The sequence below is a fragment of the Ammospiza nelsoni genome, chromosome 1 (genome assembly GCF_027579445.1).
Source record: "Ammospiza nelsoni isolate bAmmNel1 chromosome 1, bAmmNel1.pri, whole genome shotgun sequence".
NCBI classification, from domain to species: Eukaryota; Metazoa; Chordata; class Aves; order Passeriformes; family Passerellidae; genus Ammospiza; species Ammospiza nelsoni.
In genome coordinates, this window is record NC_080633.1 from 9660346 (window position 1) to 9682516 (window position 22171).

Genomic DNA, 22171 nt, shown 5'->3' on the forward strand with positions numbered 1-22171 from the left:
ATAGAAGAATAAAGAGAACTTCAGGTCCTCAGGGAAGAGGTTTTTCTTTTTATGTAGACTCCTGCAAAATTAAGCCCTAGACTTCAAGTTTCTACAAAAACTAAATATATTTTCATATATATACAACATATAATATACACATGTATATATTTGCAATATATAAATCTAATTTTATTTCCATCACTTAGCACAGGCAGGCTCATGTTTGTAATTCATGGTAATACTTTCAGCATCAGAAGAAATGAATGGGAGCAATAAAGCCTGAGTTCTGTACAGGAGCTCACTGCAGAGCCTTGCTGAAAAGGGAGGACACTGCATGATTTTGTGTGACATGTCCACCTTCAGCCTGTAGGCCTAGAGAGTAACATGTTAATGATCTTTAATGAGGTTCTGCTGTATGCATCATTCTCAGAACACTTCTTGGACAAGAATAACACCACCCTGTTCCATTTGCTGCAAATTAAAGGCTGAATCCTGCAACCCAAAATGAGCAGAGCATTGTGATCCTCAGAATTCCCTGTTGATGAAATCCACCAAGTGTAGAGACCTCATGCTGTGGTTATCCAGCATTGCCAGCCCCATATAAAGGGCTTCCACATTGGGATGAATTATATTTAGTAGAATTACTTGAAAAGGAGTACAGAATTGGTTTTTCACATAATGAGAAAAACAAAGTCACAAATAGCAGAACCAGTGTTACAACAATGCCATAAATCTGATAAAACATCAGTTTTTGATAGCTTATACTTTAAAATGTCCTTGTTTACTAGCTTGTAAATAAAATGGTTAATATGAGCGCTCTTTTTTTTTCAGACACTTCATCACTTTGAAGCTTCTTTTTATAATAAATGATTCTCCCCAAACTCCTTTTCCAGCCATTTCTGTCATTTTGGTGATGGGGAAATGACAAGATAGGTGCTCTGCCCAGACACACTTCTTTTAATGGGGACTAGTGGAGAAGTTTCTAAAATGCAATGATTTAAAAGCAGGAAATAGATGGGAAAATCAGTCAAATCCAGTCATTTCACTAAATATAACCTGCAAATCACACCAGCTGCTCTCTGGGAGTGACCTCCAGAAAACGACAGAATTTACCTTTTCAGTCTTTTTGGCTCCCTATACAATTGGAATAACTGGTAAATGCAAAGAATTGGAAAAGCAGATGAACCAGCTAAGACAACCCAAATAATTTCTGAGGACAACAAAAACTCAGTATGAATAAACAGGACTCCTAAAAAAACAACAAAGCGAGGTACTAACCCGTGCTGCATCAGATAATATTAATCCCATTAGATATTGTGAAAATAATTAACTCAACTGATGCCTTTCAAGCTTTAAAAAAAAAAAGGGGGATCTTTTAACTGAAGGAAAAATTTCAGTTGAATTTAGATTTTTGTTACCAACTACAGCTTTACAATGCATGCCAATCAGAAAGTCATACAAACATTTTTGTGAAATATTTTGTTTGTAAATGACATAACTTTAATATGAAATGGGTCAAATCTGGCAAGGTGAGAATGGCCATCTGCAAAATCATAACTGTGCCTGCCAGTTAAGCAAATCTGTAAGTTGGATGATTAACGGTCAACAATCTGTATTTCATTAAAAAAGTATCTAACAGAAACTGGAAAAATGTCTTCAGAGAGAACCATATATAAGTAGACAATTGTACTGTGTCCCCTGCTGTTTTAGCAACACTTGTTTGGAAGTCATAGGAAAAGGCAAATTCAAGATGTCTGTATGTGATGCAATAATTTCTCTTTCTGCTTTCTCATAGAGACATAAACTGCTCTTATTCTTCTCAGTAGACTCCTAACGAGCCTTATTATTAAATAATTTAAATATGAGCTCTGTTTAGAGTTGCACTGCTGACAAAACCACATTAAGGAGCAAAAGTCCACCAAAATAATCAGAAATTAGGTTTTCCTTTAGCATTGAAAATGTGGAAACTAAACAATAAAGGGATACAAATTTTAAGGGACCATTTCTAAGTATGTTCTCCAACCAGAGCCATAATTAGAGGGAGTGTGGTAAAAGCAGACTCCTTCACTGAATGCTTATGGAATTTCTAATGTTATATTTATTTCTCATGGCTTGACAAGTTACTAGAGCTCTAGGGGCTACTGTTCTGTGCCTATGTCTCCCTTGCTGTTTTTCCTTTATTAAATTAAAATATGCATATTTTACACATTTAATTGCTTTCTGTTGGTTTTCATCTGCTCTTCTTTCTGAAGGTGAGAACTGATTAGACATGCAGGAAGTCCCATTCCAGGCAAAGAAAATAAAACTTGGAAATCACAACTGCTTGAAAGCACTATGTCTGCACAGAACAAAATGCAGAAGAATAATTTAGTTTGTAAATTAATTTCAGCACTCAAAAACGTGCTGAACTGGGAGCACAGAAACCAGCATTTAGAGCAGACAAGGGTTTAGTACAATTGTTCCTACTCAGCCCATGGGCTTGGAACACTGATTTTGCTGGAAGACTCATTCAGCTATGGGGACATGGTCTCCTGCTACTGGGATTTGCCCTTGGAGACTACTGATTACTAATCCTTTTTACAGAGGACACAGTCAACTGACAGTATTCTGTATTTCTTTTGCTGAATTCCAAAACTGGAAGAGAGAAGCAAATGTTGGTGATTAGACATGCAGAGATTTATCATGTCCTCTAGACTGTGATTCAGGAATAAATTCTTAATATGCCATTGTGATCTGGGAGGAAACCAACAGTCAGTTCTTCTGACTGATGCTGATAACTTACTCCTGAACAGGGGAAGAGAAAAGTAAAAATAGTTTTAGATTAAGAAATGCAGGACTGGGGCAACAAAAAGCAAATGGCAGTTGAACTGCCTGGCCCATATTAGGGCTATGGACTTTACTCTTGGGACCTCTTCTGCACTTTACATTTAACAGTCTGGCAATAAAAGTAAAAAATAATCAAGGGAACAGACCTGAGGTTTCCCCAGTCACTACAGCCACCACAGTGCAAACCTCCACTCCAGTGAGGTCTCTCTCTGTTTGTCAGCAAGAGACAGGCAGCATTAACAAGAAGGCTGAAGAGGATTTCCAGTTTTGAGACTATTTCATGTACTGACAAGTAGTGGAGGCAAGATGAGGTAAAGAAAAGCATGGGTTTGACTCAGAATGTGGAGGATGATGAAGCTTTTCCTTGCTTCCTAGAGGAGCACCCCAGCCACAAAGGGGCAGCACTTGAAGTCTGCCTTCCACCTCCTGTCTGACTCGGTGCTGCTCATGAGTGGTGTCAGCTCTGTCACCATTCCAGACTGAGGCATTGGGGGATCTATTTAGCCTGAGCTACAGATGTGTTTAGGCAAAACCCATGGGGTTTTCTGGTCTAAACTACGAGTGTGTCCACTACAAATGTGGACTGTATTTAACTTACTCTCATGACTTAGGTCACCAGGTGACTTTAATGCACTGTACCTTACCCAGCATTTGCAAAATGAGGAAAATCCTATTTCTCTACCCCTTCTGCACAACTTCTCTAATGTTCAGATAATGTTCAGATTAATTATGTTCTTCGTGGAGGGAGGACATCACAGGAGCACAACAAATGCTTACAGAAGTATATATATCACATATTATTTCATTTTCCAAGGCAAATAAAGCATGGTAGGAAGTGCTTGTTCCCTCCCCCTATTTCACTTAATGTGGTAAAATAAAAAAAACATGAAAAATTACTTCCCTCCAAAAAGGAGGGGAAAGAAGGGCAAACGTGGGTAGGTTTATGAAAGAAAGACATGATATTTTTCAGAGGGAGAATTTATGGCCTCCTACAGAAATGCCCATTTGGAGATGATGAACCTTAGCAGACATGCAATTTATAAAACCAGAATAATTAAGAACAATTTTTCAGTGAAAGGACAGTTAGTTCTAAGTATCTTGACTCTTAGAAATAGTTTCTTGCATATTATCATCCCTTGCTTCTTAGAATACTTTGCAAGTTAAGACATGTACTTCATGTCAAATATTTTGTGGAATTATAACCCAGCACATACTGAAAATAATAAAATTTTATGCCTCCAGAATTATTCACAACATGGAACTCCTGCTGCGAAAACTTGTTATAGATCAGAAATGTTCCACATCCTCTTTCTTTTGAATTATGTTCAAAGAGATGTTGAATTTTAATAGCGCTATGTGAAAGAGCTGAGTGAAAGCTTACTGAAGCTGCTGGACAAAATCATCACCTTTCATTCAAGATAAATGTAAGAAACAAGCAAACTCTTTTATGAAGCCTGATAACTGAAATTACAGAAGTTATCATCAAAAACAACAGAAACATGAAGTATATGGACCTGCGAGTTTCTCTAGAAACTGATATGCTTAATGCAGAGAGAGAGCATTAATCAAGGCAAGATGATTAATCCTGATAAGCAGCATAAATGTGTAAAAGGAATAAAGAAACCACCAGCACAGCTCAACAAACTAGCATTGTGATCCTGGTAGAAGAAAAGCTGAGAGGCTGGGGGTAAAACACTGGGTGAATGAGGTTTGGAAAATAGAAGTTATTGACTGTTATTTGATTCTGCCTTTGTTCAAGGAAATAAAACTCAGTTCTTTCTTTGTAAATAAAATGGAACTCTACCAAAGCAAAACCCTGTCCTGAGGATGAATTTTCTTTCCAGCTGAGAAGAAAACAACTCACAGACCTAACAAATTGTATAACCACTCAGGTAAAAATGGATTAATACCATGTGAGAACAGTCTTCCAGTTTTTGAGAAAGGGAATTGTGAGGTGGAATTCCCACTGAACAAGAATAGAATCAATGAAGGATGTATTTCTCAGAAATAGTAATTGGTAAAAGATGAAAACTAGACCAGATAAAATTAAAAGAAGACTTAAATCAGCTGGAGGCTTTTCAAAATTAATTAAAGTAGTGGCTGGAAAATTTCCAGAGTGGTCCAAGAGATGACAAGCGGGTAGAGATGAAATCTCTGCTTGAGCCGCAAACACAGAGCATCCAGACAGATTAAGAAGCCCCGTGGCAAAACAGATCAATGAGATGACTGACAACACAACTCCTGCAGGCTAGAAAGTTTTCAAAGAAATAGGTAAGCCAGGAAAGTTGGAACTAACTTGGCACTTGCTGACTTAGAGAAGCTATGCCAAGAATCTAAGGAGCTGGAGAAGTAAACCAGAGGGACACAGATAACTGTGGAGGTTTTTTGCCATTAGAAGAGTCAGTACAAGACTATTTCCTTTTTATCATTATTTTTCTTACAACACATACAAATTCAAACACCATTTGAAAATAACCAATACCCAGGCATTTGGACCATCTCCAGCTCAAACACTGTGCCTTTGAAAGAAAAACTTCTCTCAAGCTATCTCTCAGGTCAGCTTGGAAACCCAAATAAATAGAAACTTTTACAGAAAATTTTGAGACTGATGGCCAACTCTAGTGGCTCAAGTTAAATGGTACTGAAGAATGATACCTGCTCTTCTCCACCCTACCAAAAAGACTTATCTTCCAAGAAGTGGTCACGAGTGAAATCAGTGGAGCTGGTGCCTCTCAATCCCATAGTGGTAGTAGGCTTGGATCACACAGAATTCACAGAATCACCAGGTTGGAAGAGACCTTAAAGATCATCAAGTCCAACCCAGCCCTAACACCTCAACTAAACCACAGCATTGAATGCCACATCCAGGCTTTTTATAAACACACCCAGGGATGGTGACTCCACCACATCTCTGGGCAAACCATTCCAGTAATTTATCATCCTTTCTGTAAAAAACTTTTTCCTAATATCCAACCTATATTTCTCTTGGTGCAGCTTAAGACCTTGCCTGTACAAAGAATGCTGAACTACATGAGGCTGGACCAAGCACCATCAATGTTGTATGAAAAAGCTCTGCCTAGTTTGAGAAAGCAAAGGCACTGAGATAACCATGATCTTTGCTTGGATCTGGGCAACTTGAATACAGTAAATGGGAATTTGTTTGCTAAGTGTCTAACAGCACTTGCACTAAAATACTGGGCACTGGATCAACATAACAGGTTTTAGAGGGGCCTGTCAGTAAAACTAGAAAAAAAGATTGCCCAAAACTAAATTATCTGTTTGGTAAAACCTACAAAGTATTGTGACATTCCACAAATCCGTTCATAGCAGGCCAGACTGCTTCCTACTGTAGAGGTAGTCACTGACTGGTGGGAGAATATAATGAAAGCTTAAGAGAAAGCTGGTTTAGAAACTATATCTGGAATAAGAGCATGAAATGCAGACAATCAGCAGAGATCAGAAGCAGTTTGGATTTCATTGTGGGTATCAGCTGTCTTGTGAATGCCAAGGAAGTTGCCTTACATTTGCAAGTAAAACAAATGCTCTGTAGAGAAGAGTTTTCTAGAAGTCAGCTTGAAAAGCCTTCAGGAATGAAACAATTACAAAAGGTTCTTGCTGGGGCAACCTTTCAGCCAAGACACAATGCAGTGGCTGATGCCCACTGTGCACTCTGACTGTTGGGAATCTCAGCAGCCAAATCTCTGCAAAAATAGGAAGCAATACATCCAGTAAATATTGCCATGAAGGTGATGTCAAGCTCCAAGAGTTTCTGATGGACTTGCTAAAGCATGACATTGTGCATTTAGACAAGGAACAGCAGAACAGTCCCAGATCTCTCTGGAGTCAGTCGCTCTTCTCACTACCAGTCAGAAAACTGCTTCACTGAGCACAAAAAGGGAAAAACAGCAATGCAACTCTGCAACAGCTGGCATTAAGTGGAGGAGGGAGAGGGAGGAGAACCACTGAGAAGATGTATCAGGGATGAATAATTGAATCATTAAACAATCCCTGGTGGCAGCATCATGGAAGCACCATAAACTATAGAAAACTGTATTCAAGTAAATATCAACTGATTGTGCCCTGACAGCAGTTAAGATTATTTTCCATAGCAAGTTTAGATTTCCTATGCTTTACATTAAAATAGGCACAATTAGGTGAAAATAGAAATTAACTTTTCTCCCGCAACTGGGCATAAACTGCAAAACCTTCAAGCCATGGCTTTTGACTTGTACACTGGATCTTCATTTCTGTGGTCGTGGATGCAGTGTTTGGCAAGGAGCTCCTCTCTCTTGGCCTGTTTATTATATCTGGTTGATACCCTGGGCTGTGTAAAAGGTTTGGGACAAGAACTGGCACACTGAATTGTGATCAGCAGGAAGTTTAAGAAAAGTGGGTCATGGACCAAACCAGGACACTGGCACAGGTAGATTGTTATGTTGAAGTGACAGACATCATCAAAACAAACGTCAAAAAACACCTTTTCTATGGAACCTAACAGAAGAAATAGTAAAAGAGCATCACACCAGAAATGCACACAACCACGCTCAAACCAAAGCTGAACCATGGCTCCCAAACATCTTTTGAGAAGATGTTTACAGCAAATCTGGTGGGGAGCTGGAGTGAACTTCCACTGATGGAACACTGGAAGAGAAATAGCAAAAAGAGCAGAAGGAAAGTGAAGACTCTTCCACACAACATAAAATGAGGAAAGAAAGTAAAGAAAGAGATTTTTTAAGTATGAAGTAGAATGAAGAAGATTGCACCACAGAACAAAGAAACAAAGTTGTAGTCTCTGTGACCATGAAAACAGGGTGCCTAACTTCAAACTGATGTGGGAGAAGAACAAAAGATATCCTTCATTCTATGCTTGAATTAATTCTGATTTCTGCAAGGCTTACTCAAAGTGGGCTTCTTAAATGCCATATTTAAAAATGAGAACATATATTCTTCAACATGTAAAGGGGAATTTTCCGGTCAAAGTACACACAATGTAGATGTACAAATATGAAAAAAATAATTAAAAACCTATGCCATAAAAATCATAAAATGTAATTAAAGAAGAGCTAACATACTATTTGATTTTGCATATGTAAGTAAAAAAATACATTTTCAAGTATTATGCCTGCTAGAATGAACCCATGTGCCAAGCAAAAAAGATCAGTCTTCTCAATTCCAGCTAATTACCAAACAATGAGGACAAAAATCACAAGCTCCTTGAAAATTTAAGCCAGACCAAAAGCTCACCTGACTTCAAGAAGAAAGCATTTGCTCTGCCCTTCTAGAAAACAGTCCCAAAATATCTTGGACTGAGCACTTCAATATCCACGCACCCAAAATTCAACAACTTTTTTGACAATGTCCTGATTACTCATCAGAAAAATCGTGACATGAAAAGAGTCTTCAATAGGGATCAGTTAATAATTTCTAAGGATAGGTCAAGTGATGCAGATGAAGAGCTGATTTCAACAGATGCAAGCTCCCAAAATACAATGACACTTCTGAAATTGTCACACAGACAGTCTCTTATCTTCAGAACAAAAACTTCTAAATTCATAATGCAAAACAAAAAATAAAAGCATATGTTCCTGTTGATAATAAGCCCCAGCTGGCCTCCTCCCCAGGCAGCTTCTGTAAACTTTCAGACACAGTTCTGTGCTTCCAAAGGAATATCTAACACTCGTATCCATCACACCATCACACACATCTACCCTGACAGTGTGTGTTGGTCCAAACCTGAGAGCTAGACCAGCACTGAAACACCTGCATGTAAAGTAAAATCCTAATTGTGCCTCAAGAACTGCTCCATTTAGCCCCAGTCCTGCAAAGAATTCTGCCCCTGCTTAAATTTATGCAGCTGGGTCCTAACTGCCTGTGGCAGGGGAAATGCATAAGGATTGAAGCATATTGGAGAACTGGGACATGTGTGGAATAGATTTCAATGGAAAATTCATGGCACTTGGTGTTAGGTCCTTTCTGATCTCAAAAATGACAATGAATTCTGGCTACACTCTTCAGGCCTTCTGAAAATCACTGCATCCCTGGCAGTAATTTAGTTACAGAGACCAGGCACTAAAATATGAATACTTTGCCCAGAGGTTCTCAGTATAATTCTCAGATAAACCATTCCTTAGCAGGGCTTGTATTACATATAAATGTCTTGAATATCCATGTACTAGACTTTAAAAAGGCATTTGAATTGAGGTTATTCCACCTGCAGTGACTCAAGCACAACATACTTTTACACAAATTACATTTCAAGAAGCACAGGAAATCTTGTGACATAAATTCAGTTTTCAAAAAGATCTTTAACTTACCTGCCAGAAGTCAGCAACAGTAGCAGGGAGAGGGCCCTGGGTGGCAATATATGCAGGGTTTCGGGGGTCATGGTCCATCTGGAATAAGGAAGAAGAACACAGACTGGATTTATTTAAAGGAAATCCCTTGTAGTTTTAGAGACAGAAAGTATGTGAGGGCAGAATAAGGGACTTCCTGAAGGACTGTCATGTCCCTCCACCCGTTATTGGCAAGCAAAGTGTTTTATTTCTATTTGTAAGCTCAGAGAATTTTCCCCCAAAAGACTGATGACACCAGAAGTGATGAGCAATGTCCCATGTCCTCAACATGCAGAGAAAGATCATTTATGGTGGCTGACAAAGGCATTTATTTGAGATCAGTACTTGTGGTTTCATAGCAACCTAGGAGCCTTTTGAAACATTTTTCTACACTGAATGTTAAGAATGCTCCACACATCTAAATATGTTCTCCATTTCCACCATGCCAGTCAAGGGCACATGTAACTAAAAATCAGCAAAAATGGGGAACAAATTCAGTTTCTGGCTTTTTTCTGGTTAGCTGATTTATCTAAATGCATGGATTTGGCCTCAATGGAGGAAGTTCTGCTTAAAGACCTTAATTATTACATTTAATTCAAGGAGCAGAAAATTCACTGAGCAGAAAAAATAAAGAATCTAAGAAACAAAGCCATCAGGAGTAAATAGGATTAGTGTGTTACAATGAATGTTTTCGAACTGATGGGTGGTTTTCTTGGTTCTAAATCTTAGGACCCATTCTGCTGAAAAAGAAGATCTGCTGATAGGATTAAAAAACAAACAAACTCATTCTAACCCTGAACTGGGCAGGACAAAACTTTGAACATAAAGAAAAGAGACCCATTTCAGCTCTGGGATGTGTGGGTGTGACTCGGTGACACTGAAGTCGCTGAGAGTTAACTTATACCCATGTAGCTGAAGGCAGAATTTGTCTCAATACACAGTTCTGTCCTATAAGTAAAGATCTGAATAAGAATGAATGTGAGTCACATTTGCATTAACAGGCATCTCCTGAATTTATTCATAGCCTATCAAAATCTTCAGTGATGGTACATGTCAGCGTAAAAAAGGCACCTCATAATTATGTGCAACATAAAAGAGGGAAGAACCATAAAAGAACAGATGTAAGTTATTCTAACAGAACAACAATATGATGAATGTTGCAAAAAGGAAGAGAACACTTTTATGTTTCTAATTTTCTGATATATAATTAAGCTGGACTTAATATTAAAATTCTCCATGACAACACAACATAGGTAAAAGTCACTGAATCAATTTAGACTAAAAGCTTACTTCTGATTCACCACCCATAGTTACACAAAAAACTTGACCAGGATGTCTATAAGAGCATCATTTTATTCCAAGTTTCATTGGGATGCTTCTCTTATCAGCCAGTAAATCTTCCCAACAAGCAATTGCTCACAAGAAATTTCAACCTTACTTTCTTTGCCTTTTGAAAAAAGCAATTCTGATAGCAGGACATTTACTGTTGTGGGTATTTTGAGACCAAGGAAAACTAGCTTTCTTCAAAAATCAGTATTAACAAAAAAACCCTTAGGAAACATTTCAAAAGGAGCAACTATTTTTGGTTTTGTTTTGCTTTGTTTTGTAAGAATTGAGACACTGAACTGAACACAGCTGAAAACAACAGCAAATGTGATCAAGCAAAGTCAAGCTTAAAAGCAGAGGTTTTTTTTATTCTCCATTACAGTTGAAATGATTTCTTGTTTTTTGGTTTTTTTTTTTTTTTTTTAATCCCAAAGATGTACAAGATTTAAATTTGTGGTGAAATGATTTCCTATGCTGGAACTAAAAATCTTAACTTAGAAAAACTGACCTACACCAAGGAAGATGTGCTACTCTCAGTGGAAATTTTTGTGGGCTGCATCCACTCAAAAATGATGTCATTTCTCCACAGGCTAGAGCTTTGCTTGGAAATGTAACCAACAGTAAATACACCAAACTTTAGAAAAAATATAATTCACTTTGAATTCTTCTAAATGATTTTTTTTTCAAATGTAGATATGCCAGAAAACAAAGGCAGAAGAAATCAAGGATGATGCAAATAGTGCTGTCATGGAGGAAATACATCTCAACATTCAGCTGATAAATCAGGAATAGGCCACTCTTGGCATTTCAGCATTAATCAACCTCTGTCACAAAGGTGCTGTTGGAACGTGGCAAACATTACAATAAGCACAGAGTGGTGAAGTATATCAGCAGTTTAACAATAATTCAAAAGACAATTACAATTATTACACTCCAAGCACATTGTGTTGCACAAAAAACAATTATGAGCAGAAACTCTTCTTGCTTGGAGCAAATAGAAAATGGCAGAAAATGCTATCACACTATTAAATGATCTTTAACTGAGCAAAAATAAGAGCAAAGTTTAAACTAATTAAATGAAATTCCTGGTTTCATGAATTTTGTATTACATGCACTGTTTAAAAGACCATGTATTTCAAGAAAAGTGTGAAAAATCCCTAGTCTGGTCACATTCAATTTAATATGAGTAGGTGATGGCAAGGGACAGTTCTTGAATGTTTTTGCTTTGTTCTTTATTATTCTCTCAAGGTCAGCAAGACCACCAAGGGCATCTTAATCTATCAAAGTTAACAGAAGTTTGAATAAAGAAATAAAGTCAGTAATGGGTTTTAAACTAACTAATCAAGGATCCAGTAAAAGACTTTTTTTTTAATGTCAGTAGTCATTATCTTCTTTCAAGGATCCCTCAGATTTCTCACTCCATGAAAATAAAATAGAAAATGTATTCTCCAGAGAAGAATGGAGAACTCCAGACTCCATACAATCAAGTATTAAAACAAAAATTGATTGTTTGCTAACATTTTACATCAGAACAACCTTCAGAAATCACCCTAATAGTAATTGTTCAAAAAGAACATGATTTTTCCCTCTATTTCCCCATCAAAGCACCAAGTTCACAAGGCTTACATCAGAATGGGATCGAACAGCCATTGTTGGAAAGAAAAACCTACAATTATTGCAGCTGTTCTACTATGGTGGAATTCTCATTTTCTGCTGCAGTACAGCAAAGGCAAGTCTGGTGATAATGTTTCAATCTATTTTTCCATGATTTTATATTAGGGGTCAAGGATTTCTATAATGGGCCATGCAATTGATTGTACTGATTTGCATCACTACCAGTATGAAAAGCAAAAGAAAAGAAAAATGAGGAGCACTGAGATTTCTTCTTGTAAAAGAAAAACTAGAGAAAACTTTAGTGGCACAACTTTTGTTTTCCTACAGGGTTTTGTAGTATAAGCTGACTTATAGTACCCTAAAGTAGGAAAATATATGAAGAACATTATCACAACTGGTTGCATCTTGTTAACATCAGACAAGGATTCCACCTTTGCTTTACTGCAGAATAAAAGCTGTTTTTTCCCCTCAAGAATTCTATTATCCAGCTGTCTTATTCTAAGACTTTGCAAGAATTCCCTGAAGAATGCTGAGTTTTGTTGAGTTTGTGATAGAGATTGTGCTGCTGCACGATTTCACTGATAATGCTGATGAAATACAGAAAAGTCAATACATTGTGGAAGTAAATCCTTGAGAGTGGTACATGTAGATTCTTGTTAAGCAGTCTTGTAAAACTGCAAACTGAAGTAAAAGTGCAATAGGCATCAATGGCCATTTTGAAATTTCATGTAAATGATAATACTGATGAATTCCTTCCCTTTACCTTCCCTTTCAGCTTGTCAGATCTTCAATTTCCACAGAGAAGGATGCTGGGTGAGATGTGGTGTCAGTCACCCCATATTTACCATATTTACCTTCACTTAAAACCTCTGAGTCCATCTGATATATTCCTAAATCATGAGATCAGAATGAAATCCAGTGTAGACCAAATACAACAGAAAGGAAGTTGAAATCTGATTAACGCCTTAAAAATTTGTATGGATTCAAGCTTCTGTGTGGTTTCCAGACTTGATGTGTTTACAACACCAAGAAAATCTACTTCCATACATATTTTTATTACACAAAATATAGACAGTCTTTAAAGAAGAAGTGTATTTGTTTTTGCAAAAGAAAGCATATCCAGCAAATGCAGATGAACTTTGTAATCATTCACCTCAGCATTAAAATTAAAAAGGTAGACTAGTCCTCATCTTCATGTTTGAATTAAAATTTAAAACAATTTTTTAAATCCTTCCTTTTAAGCCCCTAATGGAATGAAAGAAGCAAATCTGGTTGCCTATGCCATTATGAATTTCAGAGTCTATTCTTGCTGATGAAATTTGTATGCTGTATTTGAACAAACTGTCATGCTAATGACATTCCTCAGTCTGGTGTCTTCAATAATAAGCAAACTGAGTTTTTAAATGTAGTTGATGGGATTTTTTCCCTCTCAGACACCCTATGAGGAAAAACAGAATTTCCCATTTACTTTCATGACCTCTGATTTAAAAGCAAAGATTGCACATTATTTACTACTGGATGATTTTCCTGAAATTTAATGAGGACTAAGTACAAATATGACAGAAGTAATTATCACAGTTTTATTCTGCACAGTCAGGGTCTCCTTGTGCTGTAATTGCAAGCCTTTCATTCAGCTGCCGATACCAGAGTTATTATCATAGTACTTTATGTTATTTCTGAGAGGAGGGAAACAGATTTCTACCTCACTTTTACCCTGCAAATTTATCCCAAGGACTCATTTTGCCTGGCCTCATGCTACAGCTAAATAAAAGACATATGGGAAGAATTTGAACTAAATCTTTCCTGATTCTCTTCACCCAGCTGCAGTGGGGCCACCAATATAACCCCAGTTTTCACATCCTACTGTGAAGTATTGAGGTATTGAGGTATTGAGGGGGGGCAGCAATTTTTCAAAGGAAGAAATATGTGGGCAGGTGGCCAGCTCATTGTCTAGCACAGGGATTTTTTTACGGTGTGCTGCTGCACTCATTTAGACTTCAGTGAAGGTTGAGTGAGCCCCAGTTGGAGACTGGACCACTGACCCAGAAGCTGGAGATACCCAGCAACATGTATGGCACTGGCAGCCTCCCTCTCTGAAGCTCAAAGAGAATTACTTTATTTTCCACTCTTCCTGCACCAGACAGCTCCCACACACAGGGAGGAAAAAGCCTCTTACAGTCAGTTCATCCTGTACTGATCTTGTGCTATCAGTGCCCATCTCACAACACTGCTCACTCCTCTCCCAGGCTCTGCAAGGAGCAAATGCACCAGGAGCATCACTGTATTGACAGGATAATTAGTGAGGTTATTTAAGTTGAAAGAGTCTGAAGGAAAGAAATGGTAGGATTTTTGCAAGAGTGAGTGAAAGCGGTTGTGCCGATACTCCACATCTCTCTGTGCTCTCACGGACGCTCACTAAATGTGTGCCTGCTACCAGGAAAGATCCCGAGTAAACAGCAGCAGAAATAGCACAAATGTCCAACTTAGGCTTCACTGGCTCTATAAACACAGCAAATATTGCAGAATCAAGTGCCCAATTCAATATTGCAGAAGGCATTTGAAGTGAGGAGAACAGAAACTAAATATCTCTGCCACTTCTATAATAAACCTCATTGTACCGAAACTACACCAGATTAACAAATATGTTAACACTAATCTGAAGATATTTAATTTGGCTCAAAATTCAGCAGTTTGCAGGGAATCCTTCCAGACCATGGGCTTGCAAAGCAGGGATTTCCTCCTATCAGCCCCCCACTTTATCACCCCCAGGAAACACATTTTGACCTATTGCTTTCAAAACAGCAAAATGACTACTGGCTTAGTGGAACAAACTCATGTAACTAACTGGAGCATCTCTTTCCTTGGAATAGCAGGTCTACACAAATGTCAGCTGTGGCACTCTCTCCTCACACTAGGGTCTCTATCCTACCAGAAAGAAGAGGAACTTGAAATTTTTTCTTGGCAGTTTTTCTCGGCTATGCAAGTTACTGGGCACTAATCCCAATCTAATGAAACACTTGTGAGCCCACTTATTTCTGGGCATAGAAGTATTTCTGTAAGAGATACAAAGGCAGCCATAAGAATTTTTGGTTCATCAGTGTGACTTGTTGTATTGAACAGAACTCTTGAGTCTGGGAAAACAACAAAAAAATAAATATGGTTCTAACCCTGCAGAAGGACCCTTATTAACAACTGGATGGAAAGGCAAGATTACAACCCTTTGTAAAAACACAAGAGCTAAAGCTGTGGGAGCAGGGACCCTGCGCTTGCATGAGCCTTGGGAATCCTGAGAGAGCAAACCTCTTCCCAGTTTTGTTAGTGGGATATCTTAGTCCTGTTTCTTCACTTACAACACTACTAAATCTAATACTTTACTCTTCAGTGTTATTAAAGAAACAGTTACACTATAATCCAAAACTACAACTGCGACAGACATATACACACATGCAAGAATCTACCCCCCTCTCCAGCTGAAATTGTGTACTAAAATAGTTAAACTGTGTCTACACAGACTTTTGGGCAGGTTGCAGAAGCCCAGTTTTTCAGTAAAAACCCAGCAGTTGTACTGGTGTCAACACTGAACCCGCCTTAGCACTGTCTACAGATGCTGTAATTCCACTTTGCTACCACTTTGTTGCCATGTGAGTTACAACCAAGCTCCTACAAGAATACAATATCTCACTTCCAGTTATCACCTCCCACTCCCGTCCTTCCCACAAAACCTCTCAGTTTCTACTATCAGATGAAGGGTTGACCAAACATAACTCACCAGCTGGGTCCTGAAGACACAGGCAGAGCACTGAGGCCCTGGAGCTGGACCTCTGTGTGTGATTTTACAAGCAGGATGGATATTCCTTGGAACATGACCTACTGTGATCCCCAGATCCTGCTACCCAACAGAGCTTGGTCTAGTCACCTAAAAACAGCCTAAAAGCTCCAATCTGTGCCTATCTACCCTTGTCCTCTGAAATGGAACTGGCAATCTCTCAACATGCAGGTGCTTTGGTTTCCCCTCTAACCTAAGCCAAAGACAAAAATATCCCAAAGGTGTTTTTTGGCTTCTGTGTGTTTTTTGACTCTTTGAATAAAGTGCTTTTATGTGTTGAAGGAAATGAAGCTTTGAACTCTGCTGAAACAAAGATCAGGGAACACTTTTTTATGCAGCTGTTGGGTTTTTTTTTAAAGAAAAAAGTATTGTCAACAACATTGGAAGGATGCAGCCTGTAATTTCATGCTGTTGCAAATTGTCAGCTGCCTTGCCCACACAAAGTCATTTAACTGGGGGAGTGATACTCCCCAGGAAAATGAGCCAGTAATGGCAAATACAGCCCACTGCAGTGAGATCTTATTCTCCATCCTAAGCTCTTTCTCACAGTTGCCCTATAATAACTTTTTGGTGGCTAATTAATGTGAATAAGAACTGTGAGAAAAAGTGACTGCCATACCAGCAGTCCCACAAGGTCAAGGACACAGTGTCTTTTCTCCCCTTCACTTGGAGATCCTGACACTTCCTTGAGATACTATGACAGGGCAATGCCACTGGAATGACTGTACCTGTTCAGTGTCTGCAAATAGAGACCTTTTCTCCCTATCACCTTTCATGGACAAGAAAAGGATTCACATTCAGCTCACACAGTCATGGGACATGGCAGCTGGGCAACCCTGGAGCATCTGGACCCAAAAACTGGACTGACCTACTTTGCAGTTGGAATGAATGTACAGGGGCTAGGGGATCCTGTTCTTGCTTTCCAAACAGAAAGCTCCTGGAAGAACAAGGAGAGCTACAGAACCACCTGACTGTGCTTCACTAGGGTCAACAGAATAAGAAAGTAAGAGGAAATGTCACTTCCTAATGCAGAAGAAGCTCAAAAGTCTGTGGAACTCAGCCCTCCATGCCTACGGAAACCATTCCTCCTACTGTAGCTGGCAGGACAACGCAAAAAAGAACAAGCTATTTTTTCCTCTCAGGAGAAGGAAAAGCTCTAGTAAAATAAAGCATTGAATTTTATAATCTGTAAATTAATAAAATCTATTATCAAGTACAGAAAACTGACAGCATTACAAGGTAGAATGAAGGTTATCTAGTGACTTTTTCTTAGTAAATAAACATCAAGGGTATTGCATGCATATACATTTCTCTTCAGTTTAAAGGACAGGCTGAAGCACCAGTGTTCTGAGGTTCTCACAACCTGAGATTAGCAGTGAGGTCCCTGGAGTGACCCTATTTTGACAACAAGGAATGACAAGGAACAACTGTTTTGAATACTTCTCATAGGTTACCATACTTACAATGGGACTGGCGTTGATGTAGTCTGAATTGTCGTGGCTACTTTCACCCTTCAGACATATCCTGGAATGGTCATCTGCAAAGGACAAAACAAGAGAAGTTTTTATACCAGTATTCCACCCATTTTATGTTAGACAATTCAGAGTCACATTAATGTGCTTTCCAAGACAGGAAGATAGCAAAAAGGATATTTCCTTCTGACTCCCAACTTAGCCATAGGGTTGATACAGCCACAGCACCACAGCCCGACTCAGGCATGAAACAATGGGATATTCCAGAAGCTCAGTATCATAAAACCTGTCTTCATGTGATGCTCTCTGATGTGCTACAACCTCTCATAAGAAAAAAAGAGAATCTCTTCTGTTCAGGAAGTTTAAGATTTAAACTAGGCAAACCACTAAAATCAGTAAGACCCCCCAGTATTATAACAAACACTCCTGAGCTTGCCAGGTCATGGAAGAAGGAAGCTAATGGGACTTTGTCCACCTGGCTTCTCTAAAATATGAGCAGCAAAGACATGGAAGTACAGCTGAGAGCTGGACAGTAAATTAATCTGTCCTGGTCAAAGACCAGTGCTGTATGGTGTTCCACTAGTGATGTGGGGAGACAATCTGACTTGGAGATGACCATGGAAGAGACAAAATGCCAACAATTTGACTTAAAGTACAACTGGAGCACACAGAAACATCTTACACTTCAGACACCAGTAAAGAAAACAGCAGCTCTGGACATAGGAGACTCACTCCTGTTGTTTGCCCATGTTCACAATTACTTTATCACTTTTTAACTTGTAATTTTACTGGTGCTAGCTCAATTATATTTAAAGCTGGTATGCCCCAAACTCTAGTCTTTTCAGTCTTTTTTTTAAAATTATTTCTACATCAGAACACATATAATGGATGGGTTTTATTTGTCTGTACTCAGGCAGAGACAATGCAGATATCTGCATCTCTTCCCATCATCCAGACTTGCTTTCTGTTATGAGAAAAGAAATGTTTCTATGTGATGAATCATTTCATCCTGATTTAGCTGTCACAAACAGGCCAAATTGTGTTCAAGAAATGCCATTTCTTTCCACTGACTAAAGAAAGAAAGCCCAGACCCAGCTGAGATAATTTTAGAGATGTCTAAGTCTACATATGAATCCCAAACAACTTGTACCTGATATATAACCAGCACCATTTATACTCCTCAGGAAACCTACCCTGCACAGGATATGGTAGAAACAAGTTGTGGAACTGCCCTTTCTAACCCTCTACAGCTGGACACAGACAATGACGTTTTGAGAGGACTGAGGATCTTTCCACTGATTTTTCAAATAGACAAAGTAACAGCACATTGTCTGGTGGCCTGAGACACCACTCAACACCAGGATTCCAGGTTGGCTGTTAAGTACCAATCATTATTTTCATCATGAGGAATAAGAAATGAATTATCAAACATTCTAAGGACAATACAGGAAGGTAGAGACAGAGAGTTTGGGCTCTGCTTAGGCTTATTTAACAGCAATGCCATGGCAGTTCAGTAGATGAGCAAGACAAAGGGATGTTTGTAAGAGTGTTGTTTATAGTCACTCAATCTCACCCAACAGCATCAGCAATCTTCTCCTGGAATAAGATTAGTGATGAACAAGTCATGTCAAATAACTGAAGAGATATTCTTTACTATTCACATAAAATTCCTTTCCCTGCTAAGGTTTGAGGATGAAGAAGAGAAGAAAGGGAACACACCCACGAACATTATTCATTTCCACCTCACTTTGGCACCATTGCACAAAAAAATCCAAAACATCAATATGAACCTCTGACACTGAGATCTTGGGCTACCTGATATTTTTTTATAGGAGGCTTTGCAACGAGCAATGTCACAGAGTGCTTGAAGAATTGCAGCTCTGAAGCCTTCTGGCTTTGCAGGAGGAACACAGGTTACATGCAGTAAATGTGGTGTCATAAACCTTAAGCTAAGCAAGCACTCAGGATAAGCCCTGTTCATTGAATAGCAAAAGTGTTTGAACTAATCACCAAAGGAAACGTGTGAAATGTTTTCAGAGGGATGAAGGAGAGAGAGCAGACAGTGATTCATCAGTACTTAGCAAACAGATGTCAGGGTGACTCTCCAATAAGAGTCAGGTGTGAGATCAGTAACTAATAGATCTTTTTTTTTTTTTTTTTTAAACACAGAGTTTTATCCAGACCCTCTGATTTAGTGTGCTATGTCATTATCTTGCAGTCTTGGAGGGTTTATTAGAGGGCAAAACACGTCAAGGCTTAGTGAAAAGGTGTTGAGACTTTGTATTTGCTCTTAGAAAAAGGAAGTGTACAAAAAAGGTTGGACATGTTTTTCTGCATATATCAGGAGTTTGCACCCATGTGTGCTTCAGTTGCAGCATCAAACATTCATATTGACAATGAACAGATTGTGCTTGTCTATGCCTGTTATCACCTCAAAGCTTCTAGGAACTGGGATAATAGCTCTTCTGAAATAGGCAGGGGAAGAAGAAAAGAAAAAAGAAACCCAAAAGAAAACCATGGACACCAGATTGTTATGTTAACAATGAGAAACCATGGGGAAAATGCTGAATGTACAACATTTTGTTTTTGGCAAACTGCATATTGATTAGGTGAGAAGAAGGAAATGCCGGAAATACAAGGAAGGAAGGTATGTCAGAAAAGGAAGATACAAAGATCAATCTAAATAACGAGAAGGAAAGATGAATGAAGAAATAGGAGAGGAGAGGGGTGGTAATAAGGAAGTGAGAGAAAAGACAAACAAATGCTGTTACTAGCTACTGCAATCTGGCCAAGCTACAGCATCATTTTAAGTATCTACAATAGCTGCTGCTGAATGCTGAGCTGCTTTGTATTTGCCATTGCTCCAGCCAAGCTACAGCTGAAAGAAAAGCAAAATGTACAGATGGATACATGTGGCAGAGGGAGGCTTCCTAAATAAAAAGGTTAATATTAACCTGTAGCTTCAGAGAAACACAGCACAATGTTGGATTTTATATACATGTACAATATAAATCATAAAATATAGAGGACAGAGCATCAAGGACATGATATAAGCAAACACACATGAGTTTTCAGTATGTAAATCTCATTTACAGACTGTAAAAGCTACGTTTTAGTGTCTACACATAGATATATTCATGTGAATTGCTTAATGGAGCTTGATATAGGTTGTTAAACTAGAACATGGACTGTTTGAGAAACTGTAGGGTAGATGAGACATTGCACAAGGAAAACAGACAGGACACAAGACCCCAAGACTTTTACCCTATTAGACCAGCATCTGAAGCTCACACAGGATAAACAGTGGCATCTCAAAGCTATTAATTTCACTATAAACCAAATACCAGCTGCAGCCATTGCACAGCTCTCCTGATGTCCCTGCACTGACTGGCTCCTCACTGGCTCTGTCAGGGGCTTTGACACCTGGCTCACATGGAGACACTTAAATTCAGGCATCCTGATCTACAATCTCTCAGACTCATGCCCAGAAACTTGGTTTCAATGCCTCAATGTAGGTTTCCACTGATATTTGAGAGTCCTAAAGACGCTTGGCTAGCAGGGAGGAGGGTCACAAGTCTCCCACAGAGCTGGTGTTACACCTACTAGCTCTGCCTGGGTACCTTGAGTACTTTGGGCATCTCAAACAACACTGGATTCCTGTCCTTAAATGACTTAGTCAAGCACAAAATGTCATTACTATCTGAATTATTATCTGAATAATTATTATTTATTATTATTGACCAATACTACAGTAGTATGCCATCTCAATCTTTTACTTCTCTCACAGTGGCCCCGCAATTTAATGAAGATTATTTTTGTTAGATGGAGATTGAAAGCTTGTAAAAATAAGACTTACATTCTCCCTCTGCCTTTTGCTTCCTTTTTATCAGATACTTCTGAAGAAATAGAACCAACAAATATAAGGTTGAAAAAGAAGGAAATATGGGCAAATTTGGGTTGTCTCAATCTGGGCATCACAGAATAAGGCAAATCTTACAGCAATCAACCTAGCACATCCTGCCTGGATCATAATTTTCTTCCTTCTAGATTTAGACTGATTTTTGGGGTTTTTTAATACAAAGCACTACACAGGACTCCACTCAATAAAGGAAGTGAAGAACTACTGAGAAATGAAAGTGGTGCAGCCTGAAGACTATGAAGAACCATTATCTGCTGATTATCATTATTTTGTTCATAGATGATTGGCAGAAAATTGAACTTTTCTTTGCTCTGAACTTCCTTTATTTCAGAGCACTATTTGCACATGCATTCATAATATGGATAATGTACACAACCCTCTGCTCAGGTGTTCCCATCTCTGGTGCACAACCCCAGGCTGTGCCCTTAAGGCAAACAAGGCTCAAATCTGGGTGCATGTTCTGCCCCTAAATGCTTTGCTCTCCTTTAGAGGAAAGGCAAAGCACAGAGATAACCAGGTTGCTTAAATATACACCACATCCCATGGATATGGTGGACAGCTTTTGATAGATGTTCACAGCAAAAAGTTGTTTTCCAAATGTTTAAAATACCTGTATATATTAATGGTGTACATAAATAAAAACATACAGTATTGACTCTGTTGAGATGGGTTCACTTTTCCGTGATGCAAAAAGAGAAAAAAAAAATTGGAAAGCTTTTTTGGATCTGCTCATGTATTCATAAACAAAATAGGCATCACTAAATTATAGAACTAAATATAAACACCATGTGTCCTAAATTATAGCAATCTGCTTCTTGATTGGATAAAAGGATACAGTTTTGTTAATCTAGAAGGTCCAGGTAACTTGAATTGT

The 22171-nt window shown here is 38.5% G+C and overlaps 1 protein-coding gene across 2 annotated transcripts in view; it reads right to left on the reverse strand.

Moving 5' to 3' along the window:
• Positions 1-22171, reverse strand: part of PTPRN2 (protein tyrosine phosphatase receptor type N2) — a 634307-nt gene that overhangs the window by 37426 nt on the left and 574710 nt on the right. For both annotated transcript variants that reach the window (XM_059465860.1, XM_059465851.1), the window contains 2 exons: positions 17370-17443; positions 9123-9200 (listed from right to left, as the gene is read on the reverse strand). In XM_059465860.1, coding sequence (XP_059321843.1) covers positions 9123-9200; positions 17370-17443 — 152 coding nt within the window. The remainder of the gene's footprint in view (positions 1-9122; positions 9201-17369; positions 17444-22171) is intronic.